This window comes from Crotalus tigris, unplaced genomic scaffold (genome assembly GCF_016545835.1).
Source record: "Crotalus tigris isolate CLP2741 ecotype Arizona unplaced genomic scaffold, ASM1654583v1 scf7180000021611.299338, whole genome shotgun sequence".
Lineage (NCBI taxonomy): Eukaryota > Metazoa > Chordata > Lepidosauria > Squamata > Viperidae > Crotalus > Crotalus tigris.
The window spans coordinates 186,833-201,436 of NW_024098591.1; the positions used below are offsets into that span (position 1 = coordinate 186,833).

General features: G+C 49.2%; 1 protein-coding gene across 2 annotated transcripts in view; it reads left to right on the forward strand.

The window, feature by feature from the left end:
- PTPN23 (protein tyrosine phosphatase non-receptor type 23) overlaps positions 1-14,604 on the forward strand; it is a 53,121-nt gene that overhangs the window by 499 nt on the left and 38,018 nt on the right. Inside the window, exons 1-6 of one of the 2 annotated variants that reach the window (XM_039318863.1) lie at positions 5,413-6,036; positions 7,138-7,212; positions 7,504-7,631; positions 8,784-8,860; positions 11,619-11,668; positions 12,718-12,849. In XM_039318863.1, the coding sequence (XP_039174797.1) occupies positions 7,594-7,631; positions 8,784-8,860; positions 11,619-11,668; positions 12,718-12,849 (297 nt within the window). In that variant the 5' untranslated portion in view covers positions 5,413-6,036; positions 7,138-7,212; positions 7,504-7,593. Of the gene's footprint in view, positions 1-5,412; positions 6,037-7,137; positions 7,213-7,503; positions 7,632-8,783; positions 8,861-11,618; positions 11,669-12,717; positions 12,850-14,604 lie in introns of those variants that run through there. The other variant, XM_039318861.1, reaches the window with a different exon arrangement.

Here is a 14,604-nt window from a genome sequence, read left to right on the forward strand (position 1 = left end):
CCCTCCCCCCCCTGGAATGAAGGCAAGGGACTACACACCCCTCTTGGGAAGAGGACCCATAAGCCACAGCTTGGGGGGTGGGTAGGGGGTGCGGTTGGATTGGGGGGGCCTGTCTGATTTGAGGGGGAGATTGTGGGGTGGGGGGAGGCTGGAATCCCCCCCCCCGAAATGAAGGCAAGGGACTACACTCCCCATCCCGCGAAGAGGACCCATAAGCCACAGCCTGGGGGGGTGGGGGGGTGCAGTTGGACTTGGGAGCCTGTCTGATTTGAGGGGGAGATTGTGGGGTGGGGGGAGGCTGGAATCCTCCCCTGGAATGAAGGCATGGGACTACATCCCCCTCCATCCTGGCCCTTTTCCTGGGAAGAGGACCCATAAGCAACAGCCTGGAGGGTGGGGGGGGATGCCGTTGGACTTGGAGGCCTGTCTGATTTGAGGGGGAGATTGTGGGGTGGGGGGGAGGCTGGAATCCCCCCCCGAAATGAAGGCAAGGGACTACACTCCCCATCCCGCGAAGAGGACCCATAAGCCACAGCCTGGGGGGTGGGTGGGTGCAGTTGGACTTGGGAGCCTGTCTGATTTGAGGGGGAGATTGTGGGGTGGGGGGAGGCTGGAATCCTCCCCTGGAATGAAGGCATGGGACTACACCCCCCTCCATCCTGGCCCTTTTCCTGGGAAGAGGACCCATAAGCCACAGCCTGGAGGGTGGGGGGGGATGCCGTTGGACTTGGAGGCCTGTCTGATTTGAGGGGGAGATTGTGGGGGGGAGGCTGGAATCCCCCCCTGGAATGAAGGCATGGGACTACACCCCCCCCCATCCTGGCCCTTTTCCTGGGAAGAGGACCCATAAGCCACAGCCTGGGTGGGGGGGGTGCAGCTGGACTAGGAGGCCTGCCTAATTTGAGGGGGAGATTGTGGGGTGGGGAGGCGGCTGGAATCCCCCCCTTGAATGAAGGCATGGGACTTCACCCCCCCCATCCTGGCCCTTTTCCTGGGAAGAGGACCCATAAGCCACAGCCTGGGTGTGGGGGGGGTGCAGCTGGACTAGGAGGCCTGCCTAATTTGAGGGAAAGTTTGTGGGTTGGGGGGGAGGATGGAATCTCCCCCCCCCCGACTGAAGGCGGGGGAGTACACTCCCCCTAGAAAGAGACCCATAAGCCACAGCCTGGGGGGGGTGCAGCTGGACTTGGGGGCCTGTCTGATTTGAGGGGGAGATTGTGGGGTGGGAGGGGAGGCTGGAATCTCCCCCCCTGAAATGAAGGCAGGGGACTACACCCCCCATCCCGGCCCTTTTCCTGGGAAGAGGATCCATAAGCCACAGCCTGGGGGGGTGCAGTTGAACTTGGGGGACCTGTCTGATTTGAGGGGGAGATTGTGGGTTGGGGGGGAGGCTGGAATCCCCCCCTGAATGAAGGCAAGGGACTACACACCCCTCTTGGGAAGAGGACCCATAAGCCACAGCCTGGGGGGTAGGTAGGGGGTGCGGTTGGATTTGGGGGGCCTGTCTGATTTGAGGGGGAGATTGTGGGGTGGGGGGGAGGCTGGAATCCCCCCCCGGAATGAAGGCAAGGGACTACACTCCCCATCCGGCGAAGAGGACCCATAAGCCACAACCTGGGGGGTGGGTGGGTGCAGTTGAACTTGGGGGACCTGTCTGATTTGAGGGGGAGATTGTGGGGTGGGGGGAGGCTGGAATCCCCCCCCCGGAATGAAGGCAAGGGACTACACTCCCCATCCCGCGAAGAGGACCCATAAGCCACAGCCTGGGGGGTGGGTGGGTGCAGTTGGACTTGGGGGCCTGTCTGATTTGAGGGGGAGATTGTGGGGTGGGGGGAGGCTGGAATCCCCCCCTGGAATGAAGGCATGGGACTACACACCCCTCTTGGGAAGAAGACCCATAAGCCACAGCCTGCCTAATTTGAGGGAGTTTGGGGGCTTGGGGGGGCTGAAATCCCCCCTGGAATGAAGGCAGGGGACTACACTCCCCATCCTGGCCCTTTTCCTGGGAACCCATAAGCCACAGCCTGAGTGGTGGTGGTGGGGGGTGCAGCTGGACTAGGAGACCTGCCTACTTTGAGGGAGAAATTGTGGGGTTGGGGAGGAGGCTGGAAACCCCCCTCCTGAAATGAAGGCAGGGGACTACACCCCCCATCCCGGGAAGAGGACCCATAAACCACAGCCTGGGTGGTGGTGGGGGGAGGCTGGACTAGGAAGCCTGCCTGATTTGAGGGGGAGATTGTGGAGTGGGGGAGAAGGCTGGAACCCCTCCTGGAATGAAGGCATGGGACTACACCCCCCATCCCGGCCCTTTTCCTGGGAAGAGGACCCATAAGCCACAGCTGAGGTGGGTGTGGGGGTGCAGCTGGCCTTGCTTTGAAGGAGAGATTGGGGGGGGCTGGAATCTCCCTGGATTGTCAGACTCCCCCCTCGCAGACACCCTTTTCCTGTGACGCCCAGAGGGAAGAGGACCCATAAGGCACAGCCTGTCTATCACAGCCATTTGTCTGAAATGGTATATAGAGCAGCGGTTCTCAACCTATGGGTCGCGACCCCATTTGGGGTCGATTGCCCATTTTTCGGGGGTCGCCAAAGGCGGTGATCCGCCATTTTTCCCGGCGCCGTGCATGCGCACCGCGCATGGGGGCGGCGCCGTGCACGCGCGCCACTCATGGGGGCGCCGCCGCGCATGCGCGCCACGCATGGGGGGCGCCGTGCACGTGCGCCGCACATGGGGGCATCGCGTATGCGCATCGCGCATGGGCCGCCGCCACGCATGCGCAGAACGTTTGTGTGGCGGGGGTCGCCGTCACACAAACGTTGAGAAGCACTGATATAGAGTTTCCTGCCTGAACAGGGGGGTTGGACTAGATGACCTCCATGGTCCCTCCCATCATCATCATCATCATCATCATTATCATTATCATTATCATTATTATTATTATTATTATTATTATTATTATTATTATTATTATTGGATTTCCTACCTGAGCAGGGGGTTGGACTAGATGACCTCCAAGGTCCCTTCCAACTTCTTCTTCTTCTTCTTCTTCTTCTTCTTCGGTTTCCTGCCTGAGCAGGAGGTTGGACTAGATGACCTCCAAGATCCCTTCCAAATTATTATTTATTATTATTATTTATTATTATTATTATTATTATTATTATTATTATTATTGTTGTTGTTGTTGTTGAGTTTCCTGCCTGAGCACGGGGTTGGACTAGATGACCTCCAAGGTTTCTTCCAACTACTACTACTACTACTACTACTACTTCTTCTTCTTCTTCTTCTTCTTCTTCTTCTTCTTCTTCTTCTTCTTCTTCTTCTTCTTCTTCTTCTTCTTCTTCTATTATTATTATTATTATTATTATTATTATTATTATTATTATTATTAGATTTCCTGCCTGAGCAGGGGGTTGGACTAGATGACCTCCAAGGTCCCTCCCAACTTTATTAACTAATTGGATAAATGTTAGAAAAATGTTTATATTTAACCTCTTGGTTACTAAAACGTTAAGGGCTGTAGTAACCTAATGGTTGCCAAAGAGAACGATGTGGGAAGAAGAGAAAAATCAAGGACAGCTGGATAGAAATGGACTATTCTTGATTGTTGTCAAGTGTGAACCCAGGCAGTGTGCTGTTTACTAAGCACCAGGATGTTTTAAAAAAACACTATATAATAATAAAGTTGGAAGGGACCTTGGAGGTCATCCAGTCCAACCCCCTGCTCAGGCAGGAAACCCTACGCCATTTCGGACAAATGGCTGTCCAGTCTCTTCTTGAAAACTTCCAGTGTTGGAGCATTCACCGCTTCTGGAGGCAGGTGGTTCCAAGTGGCCGGTTGTTGTTGCCACCGTTGTAACTCCAAGTCGGTCAACTGGCGCCTTGATCAGGTGACCCAGGGACGCCGCAACCATCACAAATCCGAGTCGGTTGCCCAGCGTCTGAATTTGGATCACAAAAACCATGGGGGGGGGGGAAACGCCGCAACCCTCGTTAAGTCTCGGTCGTAAGTCTTTGGCGTTGCGCCGGTGACATGGAACCCGTCACTCAAGGAAGCGTTGGTAAGTGTCCTTCAAAGGGATTTCTGCCAATCCAAAGGCCTCTGGTCTTGGTGTTTTGTTTTTTTTAATTGTGATTTATTTATTGTGAGTCACAATCAGCTGATGCACTGGGATAGAAACCAGGAAGGGGACAATGGTTAAGGCAATTGTGGTTTTTGCAGGATTCTGTTTTTTTTTCTTGACGTGTATATGTGTACATCCAGAACTGGACTGGGGTTGTTTCTCTGGGTCACATATGTGTGTGTGTGCGTGTGTGTGGGTATGTGCCTCATTTTTTGGTCATGTTTAGGCAGTGTAAATTGGAGGTGGAGCTGAATGGGAAATTTCATTTTAATGTTTGCTGATTAGGGGACATTGAAAGTGACAATAAAGTTATTTTATCTATCCATCCATCTGTATATCCATCATCTGTCTATTTATCTATTTATCCATCTACACATCCATCCATCTATATCTGTCCATCAACTGTTTATCTATCTGTCTGTCTGTCTATCTATCTATCTATCTTACACATCCATCCATTATATCTATCCATCATCTGTCTCTCTGTATCTATCCATCCATCCTCTATGCATCCATTCTATATCCATCATCTGTGTCTGTTTATCCTATCTATCTGTCTGTCCATCCATCCATCCATCTATGTATCCATCCATCCATCCATCCATCTATATCAGTGGTTCTCCACCTGTGGGTCACAACCCCATTTGGGGTCGAACGACCATTTCACGGGGGTCGCCAAACAACGCAGTCCGCCATTTTTCCCCCTTTTTCCTTAGCTGTGCTACTCCCTTTTATTCTATTGGCTTTTGAAAGCCAATAGAATAGACTCTCTTGAATAGAGTCTAATTCTATTGGCTTTCCAAAGCCAGTAGGAATTGTCCAGGCTGTCTCTGCCCTGCTGAGCCCGCCAAAAGTCCCATTCTGCAAACGGTGCTGCGCCAGTTGAGTAGTCCTCGACTTACAACCGGTGGAGTAGTCCGACTTACGACTGGTTGGGGGTCGCGGCATTAAAAAGGTTGAGAATCACTGATCTATATCTATCCATCATCTGTCTGTCTATCCATCCATCCATCCATCTATATCCATCATCTTTCTGTCTGTTTATATATCCATCCATCCTTCTATGCATCCATCTATATCCATCATCTGTCTGTCTATCCTATCTGTCTGTCTGTCTGTCTGTCTGTCTATCCATCCATCCATCCATCCATCCATCTATTCATCTACGCATCCATCCATTTATATCAGGGGTTTTCAAACTGGGCCCTTTTATGACTTGTGGACTTCAACTCCCAGAATTCCTCAGCCAGTGTGCCTATATCTATATCTACCCATCATCTATCTTATCTATTGATCCATCCATCCATCTGTCAATCTGTGTCTGTCTGTCTGTCTGTTCATCCATCTATCATCTGTCTGTCCGTCCATCCATTCATCCATATCTATCCATCTATCCATCAACCTAATCAATGTATCTACCAACCTTATCTCTCTTTCTCTCTTTATTTTTCTCTCTCCCCTCCCTCCCTCCCTCTCTCTCTCTCTCTCCTTCTTTCTCTCTCTCTCTCTCTCTCCACATCTCTCCATCCATCGTCTGTCCATCTGCCCCACAGTTATGACAGTCGCAGTGTCCCGGATTTGCGCGATCCCTTTTTGTGACCTTCTGGCGAGCGAGCTTCGCTTAACGACCGGGTGGCTAACTTAACAACCAACTGCAGGGATTTGCTTAACTTCAATTTCGCAACTGGGCGGGATTCACGTAACTACGGGGAGGAAGGTCGTAAAAAGGGTGGGGGGAGAAAAACCTTCACTCAGCAACTGTCTGGCCTAGCGACGGGAAATTGGGACTCGGTCGTAAGTGGAGGACCGTCTGTCAAGAGAGGAAGTTTTCCAAGCTGGAAGCGTTTGACTGGCGTTTCAGGATGAGAATATAAAAATACCGGAGGGCGTCAGAGAGCAGAGCGGCAAAATTTGGTACCTGTGTTTCTTTTACGCTCAAACAGTTCCACCTTCTGCAAATCTTCCTTTTTTCTTTCTTTTCTGAATTTCCTGAATTTCTGGTTTTGGGGGGCGGTGAAAAGGCGGGCCGAGAGAAGCTGGTCACTCTGGTTTCTTTCGTGGTTTCTTTCTTAGCCAGGAAAGCCAGGTAGAAGGCAGCTCATCCGGATTTCTGCCTTTTGGGGGTAATAAAATACAATTTAGCGACCACAAGGGCGCAGTTTCTGGGATTGAGCGAGAGGTTTGTTGAGTGGGTTTGGGGCCCCGTTTTACGACGGCCGTGGCGTTTGCTTCACAGCTGGCTGGCCAGGCCCCACACTGATCCGTTTAACAACCGTTGTGACTTCAACGACTGTCAATTCCGGTCTCAGACCAAGTGTAGCCTTAACCTCCTCCTCCTCTTCCTCTTCTTTCTCTTCTTCCTCTTTTTCCTCGTTCTCTTCCTTCTCCTCTTCTCCTCCTCTTCCTCCTTCTCTTCTTCCCCCTCTTCTTCCTCCTCCTTCTCTTCCTCCTCTTTTTCCTTTTTCTTTTTCTCTTCTTTCTCCACCTTTTTCCTCTTCCTTCTCTTCCCCCTCCTCCTTCTGTTCCTCCTCCTCTTCCTCTTCTTCCTCCTCGTTCTCCTCTTCCTTCTCTTCCTCTTCCTCTTCCTTCTCCTCTTCTCCTCCTCTTCTCTTCTTCCCCCTCTTCTTCCTCCTTCTCTTCCTCTTTTTCCTTATTCTCTTCCTCCTCCACCACTTCTTCCTCCTCTTTTTCCTCGTTCTTCTCTTCCTCCTCTTCTTCTTCGTCCTTCTCTTCTCCTTTTCTTCCTCTTCCTTGTTCTTCTCTTCCTCTTCCTTCTCTTCTTCCTTCTTCTCTTCCTCCTCTTCTTTCTCTTCCTCCTTCTCTTCTTCCTCCTCCTTTTCCTCCTCCTCCCCTTCTTCCTCCTGTTATTCTTCCTTCTCCTCTTCTTTTTCCTCCTCCTCTTCCTCTTCCTCTCCTTTTTCTGTTCCTCCTCCTCCTCATTTTCTATCACTATAATCGTCATTGCTGTTGCTGTTCTTATTATGCTTATTGTTATTCTTCTTTTCTCCTGGCCAGTTCGTGCTGAAGAACTATGGAGAGAACCCGGAGGATTACAACGAGGAGCTGAAGAAACTCGAGCAGCTCCGGCAGGTGAGAAGCCCGCTTAGCTCTCGAAGGGGGCCGCTGCCTGTCGTCCGGACGCGCCCGAGAGAGAAAAGAAACGTGTCTCTCTCGCCTCCCTTTTTTGGGGACGCCGCTCCGCTTCCGTCCGTCCGGCGACAGACCCCGCCACGACGTCGCGTCCGGGTCTCTGCAAAAAAAATTTTTTTAAAAAAAAATTAAATCTCTTCCTCCAGGCTTAGCGGAAGCTTCTTCTCCAGCGAGGACGTAAAGGTGATTTTTTAAAATTTTTTGTTGTTGTTGTTGTTTCCCTCTCGGCAGAACGCTGTGAACGTCCCCAGGGACTTTGAAGGATGCAGCATTTTGCGGAAATATCTGGGCCAGCTTCACTACCTCCAGAGCCGGATCCCGATGGGAGCCGAACAAGAGGCGGCCGTCCCCATCACCTGGTAAGGGGGGAGGAGGAGGAGGAGGAGGAGGAGGAGGAAGGACTGTGGGGTCCTCGATGGTCTCTGAGCTGGGTGGTTTTGTTACAGACGTTTCAGGACCCAACTAAGGAACAGCATCAGTGCTAGAAGGACCTGGAGGAGGGAGGGAGGGGGAAGAAGGAGAGGGAGGGAGGGAGGGAGGAGGAGGAGGAAGGACCGTGGGGTCCCTGGTGCTCTCTGAGCTGGGTGGTTTCCTTGCAGACGTTTCATGACCCAACTAGGGAATGGCATCCGTGCTACAAGGAAGGAAGGAAGGAAGGAAGGAAGGAAGGAAGGAAGGAAGGACGGACTATGGCAGTGGTTCTCCACCTGTGGGTCGGAACCCCATTTGGGGTCGAAGGACCATTTCACGGGGGTCGCCAAACAACGCAGTCCGCCATTTTTTTCCCCCTTTTCCTTAGCTGTGCTCCTCCCTTTTATTCTATTGGCTTTGGAAAGCCAATAGAATAGACTCTCTTGAATAGAGTCTCATTCTATTGGCTTTGCAAAGCCAATAGGAATTGTCCAGGCTGTCTCTGCCCTGCTGAGCCCGCCAAAAGTCCCAGTCTGCAAACGGGGCTGCACCAGTTGAGTAGTCCTCGACTTACGACCGGACAGACAGAACCACTGGACTGTGGGGTCCTTGGTGCTCTCTGAGCTGGGTGGTTTCCTTGCAGACGTTTCATGACCCAACTAGGGAACGTCATCAGGGCTAGAAGGACCTGGAGGAGGGAAGCAGGGAGAGAGGGGGAAGAGGGAGAGGGAGAGAGGGAGGGAGGAGGAGGAGGAGGAGGAGGAAGAGGGACTGTGGGGTCCATGGTGCTCTCTGAGCTGGGTGGTTTTCCTTGCAGACGTTTCATGACCCAACTGGGGAACGTCATCAGTGTTAGAAGGAACTGGAGCAGGGAGGGAGGCAGGGGGAAGAGGGAGGAGGAGGAGAATGAGTCTGGGGTCCCTGGTGCTCTCTGAGCTGGGTGGTTTTCCTGGCCACTGTTTCACTACGAATCCGGCAGTCCTTCACGGAGTCCGGCTCTTCCCAGCGTACGGATGACGCGACGTCGTCGCCTGGCCCCGAAAGGTGGGCGGGAGTCCCGGGCGGCCGGATTGACAGCGCCGCCTCTGTCTCCTTTGCAGGACCGAGATCTTCTCGGGCAAGACTGTCACTCACGAGGACATCAAATATGAGCAGGCCTGCATCCTCTACAATCTGGGTAAGGGAAGGCCCTCAAGGTTTCGGGCGCAAGGAGCAGGTCCTTAACCAGGTTGGGCCTGTGCGTGGGTGTGTTCGGGTGTGCCTGTGTGTGTATCTCTCTCTCACCCTAACCTCTTTACACTTTATATATGTGTGTTTGTATACGCATGGGGATGGATAGATGGATGGATAGATAGAGGTATAGATATAGATAAGTGTGTGTGTGTGTGTATGTGTGTGTGTTTGTAGATAGGGATGGATGGATGGATGGATGGATGGATGGATGGATAGATAGATAGATAGATAGATAGATAGATAGATAGATAGATAGATAGATAGATAGACAGACAGATAGGGATGGAGATGGATGGATGTATAGATAGATAGATAGATAGATAGATAGATAGATAGATAGATAGATAGATAGATAGACAGACAGATATAGGGATGGAGATGGATGGATGTATAGATAGATATAGGTAGGTAGGTAAGTAGGTAGACAGACACAGACAGATATAGGGATGGAGATGGATGGATGGATGGATAGATAGATAGATAGATAGATAGATAGATAGATAGATAGATAGATATAGCATAGGTATAGATATATGGATGTATAGAGATAAAGATGTCTCTGTGTGTATCTTTTATGATTATTTCAACAATATATTGGATTGTTATAACCTGTTTAAGTTGTGTGTGTGTGTGTGTATGTGTGTGTGTATTTGTATAGATAGATAGATTAGACAGACTAGATATGTAGACAAGACAGATACAGAGACAAAGAGATAGATACAGTATAGGTATAGATATAATGGATGTATAGAGAGGTGTGTGTGTGTGTGTGTGTGTGTGTGTGTGTGTGTGTGTGTGTATTTTGTGATTATTTCAGCAATATACTGGATTGTTTTGACCTGTATGTTTTATATGTTTGTGTGTGTATGTTTGTATGTGTATGTATGTGGATAAATGATTAGACAGACTAGATATGTAGACTGGATATGTAGACCAGATAGATAGACAGACAGACAGACTACAGACAGACAGATGATAAAGACAGATAAATAGATGATAGACAGACAGATGATATAGATAGATAGACAGACAGACAGACAGACAGATGATAGACACACGGATTAGATAGATAGATAGATAGATAGATAGATAGATAGATAGATAGATAGATAGATAGATAGATAGATATAGCATAGGTATACATATATGGATGTAGAGAGATAGAGGTGTGTGTGTGTGTGTGTGTGTGTATGTCTTTTCTAATTATTTTAATAATATATTGGATTGTTTTAACCTGTTTAAGTTGTGTGTGTGTGTGTGTGTGTGTGTGTGTATTTGTATAGATAGATAGATTAGACAGACTAGATATGTAGACAAGACAGATACAGAGACAAAGAGATAGATACAGTATAGGTATAGATATAATGGATGTATAGAGAGGTGTGTGTGTGTGTGTGTGTGTGTGTGTGTGTGTGTGTGTGTGTGTGTGTTTTGTGATTATTTCAGCAATATACTGGATTGTTTTAACCTGTATGTTTTATATGTTTGTGTGTGTATGTTTGTATGTGTATGTATGTGGATAAATGATTAGACAGACTAGATATGTAGACTGGATATGTAGACCAGATAGATAGACAGACAGACAGACTACAGACAGACAGATGATAAAGACAGATAAATAGATGATAGACAGACAGATGATATAGATAGATAGATAGATAGATAGACAGACAGACAGACAGACAGATGATAGACACACGGATTAGATAGATAGATAGATAGATAGATAGATAGATAGATAGATAGATAGATAGATAGATAGATATAGCATAGGTATACATATATGGATGTAGAGAGATAGAGGTGTGTGTGTGTGTGTATGTCTTTTCTAATTATTTTAACAATATATTGGATTGTTTTAACCAGTTTATGTTTTGCGTGAGTGTGTATCTGTGGGTGTGTGGGTGTATCTATATGGATATAGATATGGATATATCTTTTATGATTGTAACCTTTCCAGAGTAACACGAGGTAAGATGGGCAGCTAATCGGTTTAATTTTAAAAAAACAAAAGTAGATAGACAGACAGTAACTTTAACTTCCAACAAACTAAAGGAATGGTGGTTAAGTTGAGACTACGTAATGTATTGTGTAGGCCAGGGGTCTTCCAACTTGGCCCTTTTAGGACTGGTGGACTTCAACTCCCAGGATTCCTCAGTCGGCCATTTTGATGAAACTGAGGGCTCGGATCCAGACTCTCAGAGATCTTCCATCTTGGCCCTTTTATGACGGGTGGACTTCAACTCCCAGCATTCCTCAGTCGGCCATTTTGATGAACCTGCAGGCTTGGATCCAGACTCTCAGGGGTCTTCCAACTTGGCCCTTTTCTGACTGGAGGACTTCAATTCCCAGCATTCCTCAGTCGGCCATTTTGATGAACCTGGGGGCTTGGATCCAGACTCTCAGGGATCTTCCATCTTGGCCCTTTTATGACGGGTGGACTTCAACTCCCAGGATTCCTCAGTCGGCCATTTTGATGAACCTGAGGGCTCGGATCCAGACTCTCAGGGGCTGAGGAATGCTGGGAGTTGAAGTCCCACCCGTCATCCAAGGGCCCAGTTGGAAGACCCCTGCCCTGAACGGAACAGACGTAATTCAAGGGGGAAATTTTCCAGTCCGGCCCATTTCCAAAATCAGAAAACCTCCCAATTTTTGTAATTTTTATTTCTCTCTCTCCCCCCCCCCCTTGTTTTCCTGCGCAGGGGCTTTGCACTCCATGTTGGGCGCCATGGACAAACGAGTCTCCGAAGAGGTAAAAAAGGGGGGGGTGGTTTAAATACAGTGGCTTGCCTTGCGAAGGGAGGGGGGAGGGGGGTGTTCCCCCCCGCCCTCCTTGTAGACGTCTCATGACCCAACTAGGGAACGGCATCAGTGCTAGAAGGGAGGAGGAGGAGAAGGAGGAAGGACTGTGAGGTTTCTGGTGCTCTCTGAGCTGGGTGGTTTCCTTGCAGACGTCTCATGACCCAGCTAGAGAACAGCATCAGTGCTAGAAGGGAGGTGGAGGAGGAGGAGGAGGAAGGACTGTGGGGTCCCCGGTGCTCTCTGAGCTGGGTGGTTTCCTTGAAGGCCGTTCATGACCCAACTTGGTAACATCGTCATAGTTAGAAGGTAGACCCTCCCTCCTTCTAGCACTGATGATCTTCCCTAGTTGGGTCACGAGATGTCTGCAAGGAAACCACCCAACCATCCTCCTCTTTCTCGTCTACCTCCTCCTTTTCCTGCTTCTTCTCCTTCTCCTGCTTCTCCTCCTCCTCCTCCTCCTCCTTCTTCTTCTCCTTCTCCTTCTTCTCCTGCTTCTCCTCCTCCTTCTCTTGCTTCTCCTCCTCCTCTTCTTCTGCTTCTCCTCCTCCTACTTCTTCTCCTCCTTCTCCTGCTTCTCCTTCTCTTCTTCTTCTTCTCCTCCTCCTCTTCCTGCTTCTTCTCCTCCTCCTTCTTCTCCTCTTCTTCTCCTCCTCCTCCTCCTTCTGCTTCTCCTCCTTCTTCTCCTCCTCCTGCTTCTCCTCCTTCTCTTCTTCTTCTTCTCCTCCTCCTCTTCCTGCTTTTCTCCTCCTCCTCCTTCTTCTCTTCTTCTCCTCCTCCTTCTCCTCCTTCTTCTCCTGCTTCTTCTCCTTCTTCTCCTCTTCTTCTTCCTCTGCTTCTTCTCCTCCTCCTTCTTCCTCTTCTTCTCCTCCTTTTCTCCTCCTCCTCCTCTTCCTTCTTCTCCTCCTCCTTCTCCTTCTCCTGCTTCCTCTTCTTCTGCTTTTTCTTCTCGTCCTCTTCTTCCTTCTTCTCTTCCTCCTCCTCCTTTTTTCTTTTTTTAAGGGGATGAAGGTCTCCTGCACCCATTTCCAGTGTGCGGCGGGCGCCTTCACTTACCTCCGCGACCACTTCCCCCATTCCTACAGCGTGGACATGAGCCACCAGATCCTCAACCTGAACATCAACCTCATGCTGGTAAGATTTCTCAGGATTGTGACACACACAGACACACACATACACGCACGCACACAGACACACAAAGAGTTCAAAAACGGAACACTTTTATTTATTTATTTTTCCAGAAAGCTAACGGAGTTGCTCAACCTTAAGAAGGTTAAGCTGGCTGGACTTCAACTCCCAGAATTCCCCAGCCGGCCGTGTCGGAGGGGCGGGGTCAGGCGGGCGGGAGGAATTCTGGGAGTTGACGTCCGCACCTCCCGCCTGGGTTTCGCCAATGGGGAAAATCCAAAATTTCCCGCTCCCTTAATCCGATCGATCCCTTAGGATCAGTCCTTCTTGGATTCTTCCACTGTTGAGTGACCGAGGGATCCTTCCTCTCTTATCTAATTGATCCATGAGGATCTGTCCTTCTTGGATTCTTCCTCTGTTAAGTGATCGAGGGATCCTCCCTCTCTTATCCCAGTGATCCATGAGGATCTGTCCTTCTTGGATTCTTCCTCTGTTGAGTGACTGAGGGATCCTCCCTGTCTCATCTCATTGATTCATTAGGATCTGTCTTTTTGGATTCTTCCCCTGTAGAGTGACTGAGGGATCCTCCCTCTCTTATCCGATTGATCCATTTGGATCTATCCTTGGATTCTTCTGTTGAGTGACTGAGGGATCCTCCTCTCTTATTCCATTCATCTATGAGGATCTGTCCTTCTTGGATTCTTCCTCTGTTGAGGGATCGAGGGATCCTCCCTCTCTTATCCCATTGATCCATGAGGATCTGTCCTTCTTGCATTCTTCCCCTGTTGAGTGACTGAGAGATCCTCCCTCTCTTATCTGATTGATCCCTTACGATCAGTCCTTCTTGGATTCTTCTTCTGTTGAGCGACCGAGGGATCCTTCCTCTCTTATCTAATTGATCCATGAGGATCTGTCCTCCTTGGATTCTTCTTCTGTTGAGTGACCGAGGGATCCTTCCTCTCTTATCTAATTGATCCATGGGGATCTGTCCTCCTTGGATTATTCCACTGTTGAGTGACCGAGGGATCCTCCCTCTCTTATCCCATTGATCCATGAGTGTTGGAGTTGTAGCCCCCTCCTCGCCCCCTCCTTGCCCTTTCTTTGCCCTTTCTAGAGGAAACGTCTGCGGCAAAGCTCGCTAGCTCGTAACACAAATGGCAAACCGCATGACAGTTAAACAGGATGTTATGCAGAACTAAGCTCGAGAAGGCACTAACCACAGGGTTTTGTTTTGTGTAGCCAGGTGGGCAATATAGGTCAAACATGACATGTACTCTTGACATGCTCTGAGACTAAGTAATGGGAGTGGTTTTAAGCTTATGGCGCAGCAAGAAATTATATGTATGGCACAAATGTATCACATGTAATCAATGCTTATTTGCATATTGTAATCAATAAAGTAGTTCCCGGACTTCGGTTCGGGGCAGTCCCACCCCAAGAAAGCCTCTGTGTCAGGAGTCTTCTTTAGTGTCAGTTCGTGGGATCTGCCCCACGTATGGGGGGATAGCAAAAGTGGAATCCCCTCACATGAGGATCTGTCTTTCTTGGATTCTTCCCCTGTTGACTGACCGAGGGATCCTTCTTATCTAATTGATCCATGAGGATGTCCTCCTTGGATTATTCCTCTGTTAAGTGGCTGAGGGATCCTCCCTGTCTCATATTGATTCATTAGGATCTATCTTTCTTGGATTCTTCCCCTGTAGAGTGACTGAGGGATCCTCCCTCTCTTATCCCATTGATCCATTTGGATCTGTCCTTGGA